Genomic DNA, 20848 nt, shown 5'->3' on the forward strand with positions numbered 1-20848 from the left:
CAAGCAGCAGGCAGTACTCAACAAGCAGCATGCAGTAAGCAGCAACAAGCAGCATGCAGTACTCAACAAGCAGCATGCAGTAAGCAGCAACAAGCAGCATGCAGTACTCAACAAGCAGCATGCAGTACTCAACAAGCAGCAGGCAGTACTCAACAAGCAGCAGGCAGTACTCAACAAGCAGCATGCAGTACTCAACAAGCAGCATGCAGTACTCAACAAGCAGCATGCAGTACTCAACAAGCAGCATGCAGTACTCAACAAGCAGCAGGCAGTACTCAACAAGCAGCATGCAGTACTCAACAAGCAGCATGCAGTACTCAACAAGCAGCATGCAGTACTCAACAAGCAGCATGCAGTACTCAACAAGCAGCAGGCAGTACTCAACAAGCAGCATGCAGTACTCAACAAGCAGCAGGCAGTACTCAACAAGCAGCATGCAGTACTCAATAAGCAGCATGCAGTACTCAACAAGCAGCAGGCAGTACTCAACAAGCAGCAGGCAGTACTCAACAAGCAGCAGGCAGTACTCAACAAGCAGCATGCAGTAAGCAGCAACAAGCAGCATGCAGTACTCAACAAGCAGCATGCAGTAAGCAGCAACAAGCAGCATGCAGTACTCAACAAGCAGCATGCAGTACTCAACAAGCAGCATGCAGTACTCAACAAGCAGCAGGCAGTACTCAACAAGCAGCATGCAGTACTCAACAAGCAGCATGCAGTACTCAACAAGCAGCAGGCAGTACTCAACAAGCAGCAGGCAGTACTCAACAAGCAGCATGCAGTACTCAACAAGCAGCAGGCAGTACTCAACAAGCAGCATGCAGTACTCAACAAGCAGCAGGCAGTACTCAACAAGCAGGAAGTACTAGTCTGTTGAATAGTGTGTGAGATGCCAAAACAATTATTGTGGTATTTCAGGTGTGTGTGTTATTTGGTTGAAACTCACTCAAGCGCGTACATGCAGGTACACACACACACACACACACACACACACACACACACACACACACACACACACACACACACACACACACACACACACACACACACACACACACACACACCACCCTGCTATAAGGAATAAGCTCTGACTGGTTTGGCTTCATGACTGGCCTATTTTGCAGGACAGACACAGACAGGCAGAAAGAGCATGTTAAGAAAAGAAGAACATTCCACCGTAGAATCGGGTCAAACTTAATCAACCTGATCCTCCTCAGAGAATAGAACGGTTGGAACTGTGACACCACGGAATCTAAAATAACTGTCCCCTGAAACCTACTTTAATATAATACAGGTTCACAACATGTCTTCCATACATTCATTATCCTAAAACCTAACTGAGAATGTTAAGAATATCATTGTGCATCTGTTTCTTTGTAAATAATAATTGCCTTTCTGGCCAAATAATAGTAGTATTGTATTTAATACATTATAGTATAGGATCTGAGACTTCTTTACCACAGAAAAAGGAAGGACATTTTGTTCTTAGACCTTCAATATTAAACCATGTCAGTAGAGGGCAGTGTTGCCACTCTTTAACCAAGCCAGACTGACTGTATGTTACATGTGTCAGTAGAGGCCAGTGGTGCCACTCTTTAACCAAGCCAGACTCACTGTACGTTACATGTGTCAGTAGAGGCCAGTGGTGCCACTCTTTAACCAAGCCAGACTCACTGTATGTTACATGTGTCAGTAGAGGCCAGTGGTGCCACTCTTTAACCAAGCCAGACTCACTGTACGTTACATGTGTCAGTAGAGGCCAGTGGTGCCACTCTTTAACCAAGCCAGACTCACTGTACGTTACATGTGTCAGTAGAGGCCAGTGGTGCCACTCTTTAACCAAGCCAGACTCACTGTACGTTACATGTGTCAGTAGAGGCCAGTGGTGCCACTCTATAACCAAGCCAGACTCACTGTACGTTACATGTGTCAGTAGAGGCCAGTGGTGCCACTCTTTAACCAAGCCAGACTCACTGTATGTTACATGTGTCAGTAGAGGCCAGTGGTGCCACTCTTTAACCAAGTCAGACTCACTGTACGTTACATGTGTCAGTAGAGGCCAGTGGTGTTCAGCTTCCACAGACCCAGTCTGTATGACATGATCTGAAACGTGGTCTGACTCCAACATGGGGAGAGAGTTCTACACCACAGACAGGATCTCAGCAGTTCTGTGACATCACAGTTAACTGTTATCCTGTCTGTTGGAACTCTCTGTTGGAACTCTCTGTTGGAACTCTCTGTTGGAACTCTCTGTTGGAACTCTCTGTTGGAACTCTCTGTTGGAACTCTCTGTTGGAACTCTCTGTTGGAACTCTCTGTTGGAACTCTCTGTTGGAACTCTCCCTCTCTCCAAAGCAATATGTTCATGATAAAACAGGTTCACTTTAAAAGACGCATAGCAATTTCACCTTGAAAATCATGTGAGATATGATATCCTTTCCCTTGTTCATGACCAGAGAGTATTGTGGGGGTGATATAATATATAGGCATTGATTGGAGCTCAATGTTAAATTAAAATCTCGATGAAAATGTGCAAATCAACTTGGGAGGTACACAACACACTCTCCCGCCTCTTGTCATGAGCCATCCGTCCGTTACTGAGAACCAAAGTTGACATATAATTTTTCTTAAGAGTGTTTTACACTTGTCTAATGACTTTGTATTTCACAGGTGTTTCTCAGCAGTATTTGCATCAGGAGTTACTAAAATTGCTCTTGACAATCCACAGGGTTATGCATGTTTTCTTCTGTTAAATCCCAATGCTACCACACCTGATTCTACTACTGTTCATCAAGGCCTCAGCTGTTCATCAAGGCCTCAGCTGTTCATCAAGACCTCAGCTGTTCATCAAGACCTCAGCTGTTCATCAAGACCTCAGCTGTTCATCAAGACATCAGCTGTTCATCAAGACCTCAGCTGTTCATCAAGACCTCAGCTGTTCATCAAGGCCTCAGCTGTTCATCAAGACCTCAGCTGTTCATCGAGACCTCAGCCGTTCATCGAGGCCTCAGCCGTTCATCGAGGCCTCAGCCGTTCATCGAGACCTCAGCCGTTCATCGAGACCTCAGCCGTTCATCGAGACCTCAGCCGTTCATCGAGACCTCAGCTGTTCATCAAGACCTCAGCTGTTCATCAAGACCTCAGCTGCTCATCAAGGCATCAGCTGTTCATCAAGACCTCAGCTGTTCATCAATGCCTCAGCTGTTCATCAAGACCTCAGCCGTTCATCAAGGCCTCAGCTGTTCATCAAGGCATCAGCTGTTCATCAAGACCTCAGCTGTTCATCAAGACCTCAGCTGTTCATCAAGACCTCAGCTGTTCATCAAGACCTCAGCTGTTCATCAATGCCTCAGCTGTTCATCAAGACCTCAGCCGTTCATCAAGGCCTCAGCTGTTCATCAAGGCCTCAGCTGTTCATCAAGGCATCAGCCGTTCATCAAGACCTCAGCTGCTCATCAAGGCATCAGCTGTTCATCAAGACCTCAGCTGTTCATCAAGACCTCAGCCGTTCATCAAGGCCTCAGCCGTTCATCAAGGCCTCAGCTGTTCATCAAGACCTCAGCTGTTCATCAAGACCTCAGCTGTTCATCAAGACCTCAGCCGTTCATCAAGGCCTCAGCCGTTCATCAAGGCCTCAGCTGTTCATCAAGGCCTCAGCTGTTCATCAAGGCATCAGCCGTTCATCAAGACCTCAGCTGCTCATCAAGGCATCAGCTGTTCATCAAGACCTCAGCTGTTCATCAAGACCTCAGCCGTTCATCAAGGCCTCAGCTGTTCATCAAGGCCTCAGCTGTTCATCAAGACCATGAATAGTAGAATCAGGTGTGGTAGAACTGGGCTTAAAAAAAAAAGCCTGTATAAAGCTGTATCTTGTCAAGAGCAATTGTGGCCATCCCTGAATTGTATTTATAAAGTTGTCTATATCTGATAAATGTACATTTGGTTGTAAATGTTATATTTAGTGATAACTCCCCTTTTACCAAGGTTTTCCAGCACCCAGCGTTGACCTACTACAGTAGCTATGTTGGTATTGTACTTCAGACTATACTGAACAAAAATATAAACGCAACATGTAAAATGTTGGTCCCATGTTTCCTGAGCTGAAATAAAAGATACCAGAAATGTTCCATACACACAAAAAGCTTATTTCTCTCAAATTTGGTGCACAAATTTGTTTAAATCCTTGTTAGTGAGCATTTTTCCTTTTGCCAAGATAATGCATCCACCTGACAGGTGTGGCATATCAAGAAGCTCATTAAACAGCATGATCATTACACAGGTGCACCTTGTGCTGGGGACAATAAAAGGCCACTCCAAAATGTGCAGTTTTGTCACACAACACAATGCCACAGATGTCTCAAGTTTTGAGGGAGCGTTCAACTGGCATGCTGACTCCAGCAATGTCCACCAGAGCTGTTGCCAGATAATTGAATGTTAATTTCTCTACCTTAAGCCGCCTCCAACATCTTTTGAGAGAATTTTGAAGTACGTCCAATCGGCCTCACACCCACAGACCACATGTAACCACACCAGCCAAGGACCTCCACATCCGGCTTCTTCACCTGCGGGACCGTTTGAGACCAGCCACTCGGACAGCTGATGAAACTGTGGGTTTGCACAACTGAAGAATTTCTGCACAAACTGTCAGAAACCATCTCAGGGAGGCTCCTCTATGTGCTCGTTGTCCTCACCAGGGTCTTGACCTGGCTGCAGTTTGGCGTCGTAACCGATTTCAGTTGGCAAATGCTCACCTTCATGCCCACTGGCACCCTGGAGAAGTGTGCTCTTCATGGATGAATCCCGGTTTCAACTGTACCGGGCACATGGTGTCTTGTGGGCGAGCAGTTTGCTGATGTCAACGTTGTGAACAGAGTACTCCATGGTGGTGGGGTTATGGTATGGGGCAGGCATAAGCTACAGACAACGAACACAATTGCATTTTATCGATGGCAATTTTCAATGCTCAGCGATACCGTGACGAGATCCTGAGGCCCATTATCGTGCCATTCATCTGCCGACATCACCTTATGTTTCAGCATGATCATGCACGGCTCCATGTCTCAAGGATCTGTACACAATTCCTGGAAGCTGAAAATGTCCAAGTTCTTCCATGGCCTGCATATTCACCAGATATGTCACCCCACTGAGCATGTTTGGGATGCCCTGGCTCGACGTGTATGACAGGGTGTTCCAGTTCCCGCCAATATCCAGCAACTTCACACAGCCATTGAAGAGGAGTGGGACAACATTACACAATTTCTTTATATTTTGTGAAGGATCCAATACTTTAACTTGTCTGTGGTATAAATCTCATTATTGTGGAAGCACCTCCTCTATGAGAATGAATCAGGCTGTTTGAGAAGGTTTGAATCCTTAACAACCTGCCTACACAGTGAAGTACAATACCAACATAGCTACTGTAGTAGGTCAACGCTGGGTTCTGGAAAATCTTGGTAGAGCATGGGGTGCAGTAGGTATTGTGGTGCTCATGTGAATTTCCTTTATTTATCAGCTTCAGACCAATGCCCATACAAGGGCATACAAGGGCCCATACAAAGTTCGTTTTTTTGTTTTGAATAGTATAATCATTAAGCCTCACATCACGTAAAAACACCAGCCTAAAGGAAACTTGCTTACTTAGCTGCTCTTACTGTATGTAATCTAATTCCACAACTTAGACTAACGATCTATTCTGAAACCTAAGAGTTGTTTTGTGACGTCAAGCAATAAACTGAGCCATAATGTAATCAGACTCAACAAAGGCCCTCTGTTATAGCATACCTGTTGTTAATGAACCCTGATCATATAGTCTAGCCTATCATTAAGTTACATAACAGGAATAAAACACACACACACACACCAAGCGCATGCACACACACACACACACACACCAAGCGCGCACACACACACACACACACAAACACACACGTACACATACTTCCTTAGTCCCTCCGGATAACCAGACCTCACCCCACCTCTCTCCTCCTCCCCTCCCGTCCCCTCTTCCCTTGTCTCCTCCCCCTCTCACCTGTCCTCCAGCCAGGTGCTGCTCCTACGGCGTTGCCACGGCAACCTCCCTCCCCCAGCAGGGAAGATCTCTTCCATCAGGTCCATGGTGCTGGTCCGTCCGCCCCCGGGCCAGGTGTCCAGTATCGGGCTCAGGGTCTTATCCCCCCGGGACACCAGCTGTCTGACCAGGGCTTCCACCCTCAGCTCCCCAGCAGACCTCTCCCTCCTGGCCAGGAGATGGTACTCTAACCCCAGGCTTTCCTTACCGCTAGGCCCCTGCTGGGGATCTGGGTTACTGCTGCTGGGGTCGATGGGGGTCTGGTGGGTCGGGGTCTCAGGCTGGGGGATAGAGGGGGGGACTGTCTGAGGGGAAGGGGAAGGGGAGGAGATAGATGGTCTTCTCTCTGGACACACAGCCTCCACGAACTCACAGCTGCATGGACAGAAACAGACGGTACACATGGCAGTAATGATGAGGAGACAATTTTCTAAAAGATTGAACATTTCAACATTGTTGCATTATATCAGGTGTTATGTTGATCTTGTCAGTGTCTCTTTGTCTATGCACATTAGAATAGTGGAAAAAAACTTTGTTATATTGTGCATTAGTAATGTGTGGCGGTGACAGCATGTTGTACCTGTTGAAGTGCTGTAGCTCAGGATGATGCTCCTCTCTGTCTGGGGGTGAGCAGGAGGGGAGGAGGAGAAGGGGAGGAGGAGGAGGGAAGTCCTCTGTGATGTCCGTCTCCCTGATGGGGAGCGGGGGAGGAGGAGGGGAGGGAGGGGCCAGCTCCTGGAGGAACACCTCGTCATAGTCCTGTAAGGAGACTATTGGAGGGACTACCTGTGTGGGCGGGGCTATGTGTAAGGGCGGGGTCTCCTGCAGGTTGGACTCTGAGATGCGGAGGGAGAGCAGGGGGTGTGGTCTGGGAGAGGTTTTAGGAGGAGGTGGGGTTGGAGGGGTCTTAGGTAGGATGGTCTTTGGTACGGTAGCCGGACTCTCTATGGGGAAGTCTTTCAGGGTCTCCTCTGAAGTGCTGGTGTCTGATGAGGCCAGTCTGGTCCTGGTCTGCAGATTCTGGTTCTGGTTCTGATGTGCTGTGGGGCTCTGCCTGGTCTCTGGGGACACGGCTCTGGGAGCCTCAACCTGCGACAGGCAGGGGAAGGCGATGGCATCCAGGTTTCCCTGGCCTAACCTCTCGCTGACCTGAATGAATTCATGAATACTTCATTATCCCTGAGGGGAAATGTGTCTGGTAACAACATAGGCCTTCCTGACATCTAGAATACATCACAAGCCAAACTCTATCTTGGCCAGGTCATTACTGTCAAAGAGAATGTGATCTCAATTATTTACCTGGTTAAACAAAGGCAACACAAAAACTTAGATACAAAATGCATCACAGGACATTCAGCCGGACAGACAGCCAGACAGACAGATAGACATACCTGCCAGTCAAGGCTAGTGCTGGGGCTGGTGCCTGGGGAGGAGAAGGGGCAGGGTAGACCTACAGAGGCAGCCAGGCCGGATGTACTAAGGGCCCGCTGACGGTCGGGGTTCCTCTGCCTCTCTCTCCTCATCACAGGGGTGTTGCTTTGGGAAGGACCCTGATTCAGCAGGTAGTGGGTGGCCACATACTGGGACTGGGAGGCTGAGACGGGACGCTTTAAACGCTGCTTGTCCATGGACCTGGAAAGAAATACACACACACACACACACAAGACTGTTGAGTGTATGAGCTCCTACCCTTCTTTCCAATCACATCCATCCCTGGCATGCCATTTTTCATCCATGTTTGCCAGGGGGTTTTCCCTACTAAATGCCAGGAATTCTGCACCAACCAGGACAATCCTGCTCTAAAATAGCAGCGAACAGAACAGTAGAACACTGACCAAGTAAGGCGCTGACCAGGGGCTATTACCTTAAAAAGTCTGCTGCATGTTTAAAAATGTTTAAAAAAACTTTTCTCAGTTCCCATCATCAACGTAGTTCTTTGAGGGGAAAAAATGTGAGAGATCATCAGAAACTATGGGATGACTAAAGTGGAAAACACTTTGGCCTTAACTACTAAGACAAGTATGTGAGGAGTACTGTTGGTTATTACCCCGTTGTATATGTAATGAATTTGACAGACGTACAGACGGCGTGAGTCCCAAATGTACATTTGTTTACATGTGAGTCATTTAGCAGACGCTCTTATCCAGAGAGACTTTTTCTTCTGCTAATGGCCAATAGCATCCTATTTCCTATGTAGTGCACTACTTTTGACCAGAGTTCAATGGGCCCTGAGCTCTATGGGTCCTGGTCATAAGGAGTGCACTATATAGGGAATAGGGTTCCGATTGGGGTGTACACAAAAGGTTCTGTCTCTATGGAAACAAACCTGTTGTTGTCATTGTGTGTGAACAGCTGGGGTTCATTAGAAAAGTCCGGAAACATCCTCAGATCTCCTCCTGTCATGAAGTCCTGAAAGGAGAGAGGGATGGAGAGAGAAAGAGAGAGGGCGGAGGCAGAGAGGGAGAGAGGGCGATGGGGGGGGTCGGGGGGGTAGAGAGAGAGCGAGAGAAAAAGAGAGCGAGGGAGAGAGAGAGAGAGAGCGATGGGGGTGGGGGATGGGTAGAGAGAGAGCAAGCGAGAGAAAAAGAGAGAGAGAGAGGGCGGAGGCAGAGAGAGAGAGAGAGGGCGATGGGGGGGTCGGGGGGGGTAGAGAGAGAGCGAGTGAGAGAAAAAGAGAGAGAGAGAGAGATGGTTACTTTGTGAGAGGAGGATGAGGTAAACCATAACATTCCAGAGTGATTCAGGCTGACACAGAAGTTATGGATATTGATTTATTTAGGAAAAACCCACCCACAGTAGGATTGGAAAACAGCAGTCTGCGGTCCAAAGTAGTGCACTAGATAGGGAATAGGATGATATTTGGACGGACATTTTATGATTATTAGTGTTTACGTTGAGTATAAATATTCAGGGGGGTATACTTCCCCTGGCGATGGAGTCACGGTGGGTTTATACTGTAGCAATGTTAGAGAGGATGATTCATAGTGGGATTATGTCTCCACGCTGGTGCTGTGTGTGTGTGTGTGTGTGTGTGTGTGTGTGTGTGTGTGTGTGTGTGTGTGTGTGTGTGTGTGTGTGTGTGTGTGTGTGTGTGTGTGTGTGTGTGTGTGTGTGTGTGTGTGTGTGTGTGTGTGTGTGTGTGTGCCTGTGTGTGTTTCTCCAGATTGGTATGTGCAGTGAGATCGTCAGTAAGTCTGTAAGCACTCAGAGCGAGAGAGTCGCTACATACACTACCATTGTCTTCCGTCAGATGGCGTTATCCTAACACGACACTCAGTTGCCAGGAGCCATCTGTCTGGCAAATCGTGGAACTCATCTCCAGATTTTGCTCGGTAGCTAGTCCGCCAGCCAGCTTTCTGATAAAGTTTTACTGCACCAAAGTTATAGGTCTGTTCTCAGAAATTGGCTTCGACAGCTGGCACAGGTGTGGCTTGGTACTTTGTAACATTTGATCGATGTGATAACGTCGTAGCATTAGCATTAGCTAACGCAGTCAGCTGCTGCAGAACTCGGTGCACTAATCAGAACAGCAACTTATGAAAACTCATTGTGTTATTGGCCATCGCTCTTATACTGACTCAGATCTTTCCGACTCGTTCAGTCGAAATAATAAATCTTTCATTTCGTTCATTTGAGTCAGTAATGCCTGGAGCATGCAGAAACCCATTCCGGCGAACGATGAACTAAAAAACTTGAAATAATCATGATTCTACAAGCCCCTCGTTCACCATAGGGGCATAGCCACAGGAAGTAGGGGGCATAGCCACAGGAAGTAGGGGTGCTGAGGATGCTGGAGCACCCCCCTGAAAAACATTTAAAAAATATATGAATCCCAAAAAATTAAATAAACATTTTCACAAAAAGTAGTGCACTAGGCCTTTATTAGTCCTGTATTGGAGTAGTACTAACTCTAACCCTTTACTAGTCCTGTATTAGAGTAGTACTAACCCTTTACTAGTCCTGTATTGGAGTAGTACTAACCCTTTACTAGTCCTGTATTAGAGTAGTACTAACCCTTTACTAGTCCTGTATTAGAGTAGTACTAACTCTAACCCTTTACTAGTCCTGTATTAGAGTAGTACTAACACTTTACTAGTCCTGTATTGGAGTAGTACTAACCCTAACCCTTTACTAGTCCTGTATTAGAGTAGTACTAACCCTTTACTAGTCCTGTATTAGAGTAGTACTAACCCTTTACTAGTCCTGTATTAGAGTAGTACTAACTCTAACCCTTTACTAGTCCTGTATTAGAGTAGTACTAACCCTTTACTAGTCCTGTATTGGAGTAGTACTAACCCTTTACTAGTCCTGTATTAGAGTAGTACTAACCCTTTACTAGTCCTGTATTAGAGTAGTACTAACTCTAACCCTTTACTAGTCCTGTATTAGAGTAGTACTAACCCTTTACTAGTCCTGTATTGGAGTAGTACTAACCCTAACCCTTTACTAGTCCTGTATTAGAGTAGTACTAACCCTAACCCTTTACTAGTCCTGTATTAGAGTAGTACTAACCCTTTACTAGTCCTGTATTAGAGTAGTACTAACTCTAACCCTTTACTAGTCCTGTATTAGAGTAGTACTAACCCTTTACTAGTTCTGTATTAGAGTAGTACTAACCCTTTACTAGTCCTGTATTAGAGTAGTACTAACCCTTTACTAGTCCTGTATTGGAGTAGTACTAACCCTTTACTAGTCCTGTATTAGAGTAGTACTAACTCTAACCCTTTACTAGTCCTGTATTGGAGTAGTACTAACTCTAACCCTTTACTAGTCCTGTATTAGAGTAGTACTAACCCTTTACTAGTCCTGTATTAGAGTAGTACTAACCCTAACCCTTTACTAGTCCTGTATTAGAGTAGTGCTAACCCTAACCCTTTACTAGTCCTGTATTAGAGTAGTACTAACCCTTTACTAGTCCTGTATTAGAGTAGTACTAACCCTTTACCTGTCCTGTATTAGAGTAGTACTAACCCTTTACTAGTCCTGTATTAGAGTAGTACTAACTCTAACCCTTTACTAGTTCTGTATTAGAGTAGTACTAACCCTTTACTAGTCCTGTATTAGAGTAGTACTAACCCTTTACTAGTCCTGTATTAGAGTAGTACTAACCCTTTACTAGTCCTGTATTAGAGTAGTACTAACCCTTTACTAGTCCTGTATTAGAGTAGTACTAACCCTTTACTAGTCCTGTATTAGAGTAGTACTAACCCTAACCCTTTACTAGTTCTGTATTAGAGTAGTACTAACCCTTTACTAGTCCTGTATTAGAGTAGTACTAACCCTAACCCTTTACTAGTCCTGTATTAGAGTAGTACTAACCCTAACCCTTTACTAGTCCTGTATTGGAGTAGTACTAACCCTTTACTAGTCCTGTATTAGAGTAGTACTAACCCTAACCCTTTACTAGTCCTGTATTAGAGTAGTGCTAACTCTAACCCTTTACTAGTCCTGTATTAGAGTAGTACTAACTCTAACCCTTTACTAGTCCTGTATTAGAGTAGTACTAACCCTTTACTAGTCCTGTATTGGAGTAGTACTAACCCTTTACTAGTTCTGTATTAGAGTAGTACTAACCCTTTACTAGTCCTGTATTAGAGTAGTACTAACCCTTTACTAGTCCTGTATTAGAGTAGTACTAACCCTAACCCTTTACTAGTCCTGTATTAGAGTAGTACTAACCCTAACCCTTTACTAGTCCTGTATTAGAGTAGTACTAACCCTTTACTAGTCCTGTATTAGAGTAGTACTAACCCTTTACTAGTCCTGTATTAGAGTAGTACTAACCCTTTACTAGTCCTGTATTAGAGTAGTACTAACCCTAACCCTTTACTAGTCCTGTATTAGAGTAATACTAACCCTAACCCTTTACTAGTCCTGTATTATAGTAGTACTAACCCTTTACTAGTCCTGTATTAGAGTAGTTCTAACCCTTTACTAGTCCTGTATTAGAGTAGTACTAACCCTTTACTAGTCCTGTATTAAAGTAGTACAAACCCTAACCCTTTACTAGTCCTGTATTAGAGTAGTACTAACCCTAACCCTTTACTAGTCCTGTATTAGAGTAGTACTAACCCTTTACTAGTCCTGTATTAGAGTAGTACTAACCCTTTACTAGTCCTGTATTAGAGTAGTACTAACCCTAACCCTTTACTAGTCCTGTATTAGCGTAGTACTAACTCTAACCCTTTACTAGTCCTGTATTAGAGTAGTACTAACCCTTTACTAGTCCTGTATTAGAGTAGTACTAACCCTTTACTAGTCCTGTATTAGAGTAGTACTAACCCTTTACTAGTCCTGTATTAAAGTAGTGCAAACCCTTTACTAGTCCTGTATTAGAGTAGTACTAACCCTTTACTAGTCCTGTATTAGAGTAGTACTAACCCTTTACTAGTCCTGTATTAGAGTGGTACTAACCCTTTACTAGTCCTGTATTAGAGTAGTACTAACCCTTTACTAGTCCTGTATTAGAGTAGTACTAACCCTAACCCTTTACTAGTCCTGTATTAGAGTAGTACTAACCCTAACCCTTTACTAGTCCTGTATTAGAGTAATACTAACCCTAACCCTTTACTAGTCCTGTATTATAGTAGTACTAACCCTTTACTAGTCCTGTATTAGAGTAGTACTAACTCTAACCCTTTACTAGTCCTGTATTAGAGTAGTACTAACTCTAACCCTTTACTAGTCCTGTATTAGAGTAGTACTAACCCTTTACTAGTCCTGTATTGGAGTAGTACTAACCCTAACCCTTTACTAGTCCTGTATTAAAGTAGTACTAACCCTTTACTAGTCCTGTATTAGAGTAGTACTAACCCTTTACTAGTCCTGTATTAGAGTAGTACTAACCCTAACCCTTTACTAGTCCTGTATTAGAGTAGTACTAACCCTTTACTAGTCCTGTATTAGAGTAGTACTAACCCTTTACTAGTCCTGTATTAGAGTAGTACTAACCCTAACCCTTTACTAGTCCTGTATTAGAGTAGTACTAACTCTAACCCTTTACTAGTCCTGTATTAGAGTAGTACTAACCCTTTACTAGTCCTGTATTAGAGTAGTTCTAACCCTTTACTAGTCCTGTATTAGAGTAGTACTAACCCTTTACTAGTCCTGTATTAGAGTAGTACTAACCCTTTACTAGTCCTGTATTAGAGTAGTACTAACCCTTTACTAGTCCTGTATTAGAGTAGTACTAACTCTAACCCTTTACTAGTCCTGTATTAGAGTAGTACTAACCCTTTACTAGTCCTGTATTAGAGTAGTACTAACCCTTTACTAGTCCTGTATTAGAGTAGTACTAACCCTTTACTAGTCCTGTATTAGAGTAGTGCTAACCCTTTACTAGTCCTGTATTAGAGTAGTACTAACCCTTTACTAGTCCTGTATTAGAGTAGTACTAACCCTTTACTAGTCCTGTATTAGAGTAGTACTAACCCTTTACTAGTCCTGTATTAGAGTAGTACTAACCCTTTACTAGTCCTGTATTAGAGTAGTACTAACCCTAACCCTTTACTAGTCCTGTATTAGAGTAGTACTAACCCTTTACTAGTCCTGTATTAGAGTAGTACTAACCCTAACCCTTTACCAGTCCTGTATTAGAGTAGTACTAACCCTTTACTAGTCCTGTATTAGAGTAGTACTAACTCTAACCCTTTACTAGTCCTGTATTAGAGTAGTACTAACTCTAACCCTTTACTAGTCCTGTATTAGAGTAGTACTAACCCTTTACCTGTCCTGTATTAGAGTAGTACTAACCCTTTACTAGTTCTGTATTAGAGTAGTACTAACTCTAACCCTTTACTAGTCCTGTATTAGAGTAGTACTAACCCTTTACTAGTCCTATATTAGAGTAGTACTAACCCTTTACTAGTCCTGTATTAGAGTAGTACTAACCCTTTACTAGTCCTGTATTAGAGTAGTACTAACCCTAACCCTTTACTAGTTCTGTATTAGAGTAGTACTAACCCTAACCCTTTACTAGTCCTGTATTAGAGTAGTACTAACCCTTTACTAGTCCTGTATTAGAGTAGTACTAACCCTAACCCTTTACTAGTCCTGTATTAGAGTAGTACTAACCCTTTACTAGTCCTGTATTAGAGTAGTACTAACCCTTTACTAATCCTGTATTGGAGTAGTACTAACTCTAACCCTTTACTAGTCCTGTATTAGAGTAGTACTAACCCTTTACTAGTCCTGTATTAGAGTAGTACTAACCCTAACCCTTTACTAGTCCTGTATTAGAGTAGTTCTAACCCTAACCCTTTACTAGTCCTGTATTAGAGTAGTACTAACTCTAACCCTTTACTAGTCCTGTATTAGAGTAGTACTAACCCTTTACTAGTCCTGTATTAGAGTAGTACTAACCCTAACCCTTTACTAGTCCTGTATTAGAGTAGTACTAACCCTAACCCTTTACTAGTCCTGTATTAGAGTAGTACTAACCCTTTACTAGTCCTGTATTAGAGTAGTACTAACCCTAACCCTTTACTAGTCCTGTATTAGAGTAGTACTAACCCTTTACTAGTCCTGTATTAGAGTAGTACTAACCCTTTACTAGTCCTGTATTAGAGTAGTACTAACCCTAACCCTTTACTAGTCATGTATTAGCGTAGTACTAACCCTTTACTAGTCCTGTATTGGAGTAGTACTAACTCTAACCCTTTACTAGTCCTGTATTAGAGTAGTACTAACCCTTTACTAGTCCTGTATTAGAGTAGTACTAACCCTAACCCTTTACTAGTCCTGTATTAGAGTAGTACTAACCCTTTACTAGTCCTAGTCCAATTGGCCTAGCGTCGTCTGTGTTTGGGAGGGTTTGGCCGGTCGGGATATCCTTGTCTCATCGCGCTCCAGCGACTCCTGTTTGCGCTAACCAAGGTAGCTAGGTGCACGGTGTTTCCTCCGACACATTGGTGCGGCTGGCTTCCGGGTTGGAGGCGCGCTGTGTTAAGAAGCAGTGCGGCTTGGTTGGGTTGTGCTTCGGAGGACGCGTGGCTTTCGACCTTCGTCTCTCCCGAGCCCGTACGGGAGTTGTAGCGATGAGACAAGATAGTAATTACTAACAATTGGATACCACGAAATTGGGGAGAAAAGGGGATAAAATTTTAAAAAATAAATAAAAAATAATAATAAACGCAGTTGACAGTGAGAGGACGTTTATATATATATTTGTAAAAACATATATGGGGGATTGGAAATGATGCCGACAATTACATTGATAGAAGCTACAATCTATCTGCAATATCTACCCCTTAAAAAAACTAAAGACAACACAAAGAGATCTGGGACCAGGCTAGTTAATATACCATCTAACCTGAGATATACAGCTAAAACTAGACCTAAAGTCACCTGTTTTTATGGAACTGAATTGCACGGTGCTTCTATTTTGGTCTTGTACCAGAGTAGCATTTCATTCACAAAAAAAAATCTAAAAGACAGAGAGTGTACCTGGTTGAGCCTCTCTACAGAGGGCGAGGAGCGGGATCTGAAGTGCTGTGGTGCAGGCCTCTCCTCAGAGTGCTCTAGAAGATCCTCCGCTGAGGCCGACTTCCCAGAGCTCCGGGCTGGAGTCGCTCTTTCAAAGGACCCATCGCCTCGCTGGCTCCGGAAAGCCTCGTAGGCCTTGGCTGGTGCTGGCACTCCCTCCAGAGGCCTGTTGGATCCAAATCCAGTGGGGTATTGGTGGGAGGTGGAGACTGAGGTGGGGGCCTGGGTATGGATGTGTGGTGCGGTCACCCTGCCTGGGTATACACTGCCCTGGAGCTGCAGACCGGGAGGCAGGGTGGAGCAGAGCCTCTCCTCACCAGAGAGGCTGCTGTCTGGGCCAAACAGCTCTTGGAGAGAGGCTAGGCTGGTGGTGGAGGTGGAAGAGACACTATGGGTGTCTGTGAAGGGCTGGAGGTAGGCACTGTGGGGCCGGTGACGATGCCGTCTCCCCTCGGACCTGTCCCTGTCTGTCCTCCAGCCTCTCTTCCTCTCCATGTAGTCAGCCAGGGCATCCTGCTGCAGCTGCCAGAGCTCCGGCCGGGAGACGGCTAGACCAGCCTGGGAGCCCTGGAGGGTCTGGGGATCCTGAGAGCTGGAGCTCAGGCTGCGACTGGTTGCCACCTCAAACATCCTCCTGCGGTCTGCCACGCTGGTCTCTGTGCCTGGGAACAGGATCTGTTGGTGCTGGGCACTCCTCCTCGGGTCAGACTCTAACCCCACCTAGAAGAGAGGCACAGAGTCAGTGCAGATCCCCTGAATGGAGAGCAGTAAGGTAGCAAGGTGACGTTGCATGAAGCAAAGGCATAGTGGGTCAGTTTCCACAACAACTAAGAGCGTTAAAGCCTGAGACTAAACCACACTGTAGCAGTGCAAAGCACATCCATGCACAGATCATCTGTGTGACTGTGATTGTGCTCATCTCAATATCGGTGGTGGTGTTTTGTTGCAATGCCATCTCGCTGAGTCTACCTTTAAGTACTTTGTTCCAAGACAAAACAGCAGGAGATGGCATCCTGGATACGTTCACCTACCTCGTGCATGTTCTCTGGCTCGGAGTACGATCTCTTCTTCTGCTCCATGGTGAGCCTCTTACGCCCACCGATTCGGGCCGGGACTGGTGGGCCCAAGGCTGAGACAATGGGGAGCTCTGGGGGGCTGAACCTCTCGGGCTTGGGGGTGACAAGGTGCCTCTCTCTGGGGGTGTGAGGGGAGGGAGAGGTGGTTGGGGCTGGGACTGGGTCTGGGGTGGTGATCGTGTGCCTCTCTTTTGGGGTGTGAGGGGACAGGGAAGTGGCTGGGGCAGAGGCTGGTACAGTGGTGGTGACAATGGAGGGTTTGGGACCGGTCTTGGGGGCCATTGCCTTCCTCTCCAAGGATAAGTGCTTAGCGGGGACGGGAGGGGCGTTGTTGTTGACACCAGGAAGTGGGTTGTTGTTGACACCAGGAGGGGAGTTGTTGTTGACACCAGGAAGTGGGTTGTTGTTGACACCAGGAGGGGAGTTGTTGTTGACACCAGGAGGGGCGTTGTTGTTGACACCAGGAGGGGCGTTGTTGTTGACACCAGGAGGTGGGTTGTTGGAGCTCTGGTTAGAGCTGGAGCTGATTCCCAGGTCCCTGCGTCTAAAGGAGGTGGATCGGAGCACCTTGGACTGGGCGTCCTTGATACTGTCCCTGTAGGCCCGGTTAAAGGATGTGTCCTGGATGGTCCCCAGTAGGTCCTGCAGGTCATCCCTCCAATGGAACTCTCTGTCAGAATCACAATCACTTTTTATTAGCCACGCACATTAACATGTACCAGGAAGTAGACCTGGTGAAATGGTTCTGACCACAATAAACTGAACAGATATAATTGACATTTAGGTACAGTAGAGCAGTTACCTGTCCCTGTCATGGCCGTTCTCCTCCTGGCCCTCCTGGCTACCCAGTTGGAAGGTGCTCATACTCCTCTGTAGGGCCGAGCCAGGGTGAGGGTCCAGGGGGTTAGGCTGGTGGTGGGGGTCCCTGGAGCTCTGGGGCTTGGCTTGGTCACAACTCTCTGGCCTCTGCTGCTCTGCGTAATGATGACCCTTGTGGGCCACTGTACTTTTCCCATGATGTGAGCTAGAGGAGGAGCTCAGTGTTCTGCAGGGGCTGCTGGGGCTGTTGCTTCTCTCCAGCATATTACGCAGGTCATCCATACCAGCACCATAGCTCATGGCCCTCTCATGGTGCTTGTGCTGAGGCTGGGGCTGAGTTGGACGGGAGGAGGAGGAGGGTCCCAGGTTGGTGTGGCTGGCATTGATGCTATGACTCCTCTGCTTCCTCTGCTCTTGGCGCTCGAACCGGTTTACCTTCTCCAGGACAGACGGGCTCCTCTGGTGGCTGCTCTGACTCCTAGCGGAGCTCTCTGGACTGGCACAGCGCTGGACCTCCGCTAGGGCATTCTCTAGCCGGGTCAGGGGGTGCTCTGGTCCCCTCTGGTTCTTCTGGTGGTGGGGTGGACTGGGGTCGCTGTAGTGCCGGAGGGGGGACCTGGACCTCTGGTTGTTGACCCGATGATCAGGCCCCTGGGCTGGGGTACTGCTAATCCTGATCCCCTGAGGAACGTGGCCCTTGGATATCTTAGTGGGCATGGTAGTAGGAGGCTGAGGGTCTGGATGGCTGTGTTCAGTGTGTCTGACCTGTCCCTGTTGATGCTTCTCAGGGTAACTCTCTGAGCCCTGGGAATACCTGGGTACCCTCTCTCTCTGCGGCTGGACTGGAGTGTATGGGTCTCTCCTCTCCTGACCTATGGACTGGGCTGAGGAGGGTCTGTACACCTGACCCTGTCCATGACCCTGCTGGCTCTGCCTTCGGGAGACGGTCTGTCCCTCCCCCTTCAAATAAGACGTGTAGAGACCCAGTTTGGTTTGGGTCTCCTCATGTCCTCTGTCACCCCCTCTGTTAACAGGCTGGGCTGGCTGTATGGTTGGAGGCTGAGCTAAGTCATGATGCTGAGGCTGGTTGGAACAGGTGACATAGGAGTTGAAAGTGTTGCTTTGGTATCCGTTCTCTACAGATACCTCGATCCCTGTATCCACACTGATCCCCACCCCTAACGCCTGGAGCTCTCTCTGTCTGCTCAGACTGCTCTCCCTGGCCAGGCCCGTATCCACACTGATCCCCACCCCTAACGCCTGGAGCTCTCTCTGTCTGCTCAGACTGCTCTCCCTGGCCAGGCCTGGGTACACACTGCTGGGGTTGCTGGTGGGCATCTGTGCATAGTGGGTCTCCGGAGGGGGCACGGGGTAGATGCCCTGGGGCGACATGAGGCGGCCAGATGTATTCTGGGGCTGAGGGGGCTGGGGGACCTGACCCACCCCCTGTTTGGGCTTGATGGTGGGGCTAGAAGAAGAGGAAGAAGCTTTATTCATTCAACAAGGAGAAACTGGAACAAACACAACATACAGCAACAACAGAACAGGTAACAATAGAAACACTTGAGTAAATGAGGGATACAAAGTACAGTGCAATTCGGGAAAGTATTCAGACCCCTGACTTATTCCACATTTTGTTACATTACAGCGTTATTCTAAAATTGATTAAATAATTTCCCCCCCTCATCAATCTACACACAATACCCCATAATGACAAAGCTAAAACAGTTTTTAAAAATGTTGGCAAATCTATTAAAAAAAAGAAGGAAAAACAGCAAATACTTATTGACATAAGTATTCAGACCCTTTGCTATGAGACTCTAAATGGAGCTCAGGTGCATCCTATTTCCATTGATCATCCTTGAGATGTTTCTACAACTTGATTGGAGTCCACCTGTGGTAAATTCAAATGATTGGACATGATTTGGAAAGGCACACACCTGTTTATATAAGGTCCCACAGTTGACAGTGCATCTCAGTGATGTCTACATGTAGACAGAGCACTAATGTGAGGTTAAAATAACACAGCTCCTAACTCCTTCCGCAGAAGCCAATGGATACAATAGAATAGACTAAATACCTGCTCTCAGGACTCTTCTCTATGACGGTGTGGAGCTGGCCCTCGGCCCCGTAGGAGCCCTTCCCCGAGCCGGAGGCCACGGACCCAGAGGAGTGGTGCCAGGAGGAGGTGGACCCCTTGTGGAGAGCCCTAAGGGAGCGAGTCTGCTCCAGGCTGGACCAGGAATTGGGCCTTTCGTGGTGCCTGATCGCCGCGTAGCTGTCACTCCGCATGGGAGGAGGCGGCGCCCCCTTCAGGCTTTCATAGGAACTGCAGCCGGCGGAATGAGACTGGCCCCAGATCGGCCCAACGCTGTGTCGTTTGGGGTTATTACCATGGTTATTACCGCCGTTGCTTCCGCCACTGCTGTTACTACAGCTACTGCTGCCGCGGTGACAGGAGGCCTTGCCCCCACTACGAGAACCCACCCTGCCGGCCTCGTGGTTGCGTAGCAACGCAGCGGAGCTGACCTCGTGCTCTTGGGCACCTCCCTGCTGGGGGTCGTAGACCGTACGGACGTATCGGATGTCAGCATGCTGCATGCCCTCCGACACGGCCTCTCCCCCTTCTCCGCTAACCCCACCCCTCTGTGGAACTGTCTCCATGGAGTATGACCTCTCCTTACTAAAGGTCGGAGCGGCCGCTAGGTACTCTGGGATACTGGAGCTGGTAGAGAAGGAGGAGTAGGCTGAGTCTCTCTTGCTGTGAAGGTGGTCCATACTGTTGGAAGACTTGGAGGCAGACAGCTGGTGGCAGGAAGAACTGGAGAAAGGAGAAGAGAGGAGAGGAGAGAGAGAGAGAGAGAGAGAGAGAGAGAGAGAGAGAGAGAGGGAGAGGAGAGGAGAGGAGAGGAGAGGAGAGGAGAGGAGAGGAGAGGAGAGGAGAGGAGAGGAGAGGAGAGGAGAGAGAAGTGGAGGGGAGAGGAGAGAGAAGTGGAGAGGAGAGGAGAGAGAAGTGGAGAGGAGAGGAGAGGAGAGGAGAGGAGAGGAGAGGAGAGGAGAGGAGAGGAGAGGAGAGGAGAGGAGAGAGGAGTGGAGAGTAGTTATTTCATCCTTACTTGATTGAATGATTTGATTAGATATTAAAGGTAGCAGGCTGCATTACACATATTGAAAATGATTGAGGATAAAAAGGCCATGTTAAAGAGCAGCACCTGTAGGCGGGGTGGCTGTGGTGCTCCCCAAGGCTCTCCATACTTCCTCTAGAACTGTACTGGTCTGGACTCTTCCTCAGGTAACCTGGGTCGTAACCCGACAGGTCTGTAGTGGACGCACTGAGCAGAGGAGAGAGATGGAAAGAGAGAGTTACATTTAAAATAATTTAGAGAAGTCAGCAATAGACTCG

The 20848-nt window shown here is 46.8% G+C and overlaps 1 protein-coding gene across 1 annotated transcript in view; it reads right to left on the minus strand.

Moving 5' to 3' along the window:
* The window catches only part of LOC120026148 (protein Shroom3-like), a 53701-nt gene that overhangs the window by 13536 nt on the left and 19317 nt on the right, over window positions 1-20848 (minus strand). Inside the window, exons 3-11 of the mRNA XM_038970968.1 lie at window positions 20658-20777; window positions 19526-20266; window positions 17429-18913; window positions 16582-17296; window positions 15512-16270; window positions 8394-8476; window positions 7459-7699; window positions 6648-7216; window positions 6029-6442 (exon numbers count right to left, since the gene is read on the minus strand). Of these exons, the coding sequence (XP_038826896.1) occupies window positions 6029-6442; window positions 6648-7216; window positions 7459-7699; window positions 8394-8476; window positions 15512-16270; window positions 16582-17296; window positions 17429-18913; window positions 19526-20266; window positions 20658-20777 (5127 nt within the window). The remainder of the gene's footprint in view (window positions 1-6028; window positions 6443-6647; window positions 7217-7458; window positions 7700-8393; window positions 8477-15511; window positions 16271-16581; window positions 17297-17428; window positions 18914-19525; window positions 20267-20657; window positions 20778-20848) is intronic.

The sequence above is a fragment of the Salvelinus namaycush genome, chromosome 31 (genome assembly GCF_016432855.1).
Source record: "Salvelinus namaycush isolate Seneca chromosome 31, SaNama_1.0, whole genome shotgun sequence".
In the NCBI taxonomy this organism is placed as follows: Eukaryota; Metazoa; Chordata; class Actinopteri; order Salmoniformes; family Salmonidae; genus Salvelinus; species Salvelinus namaycush.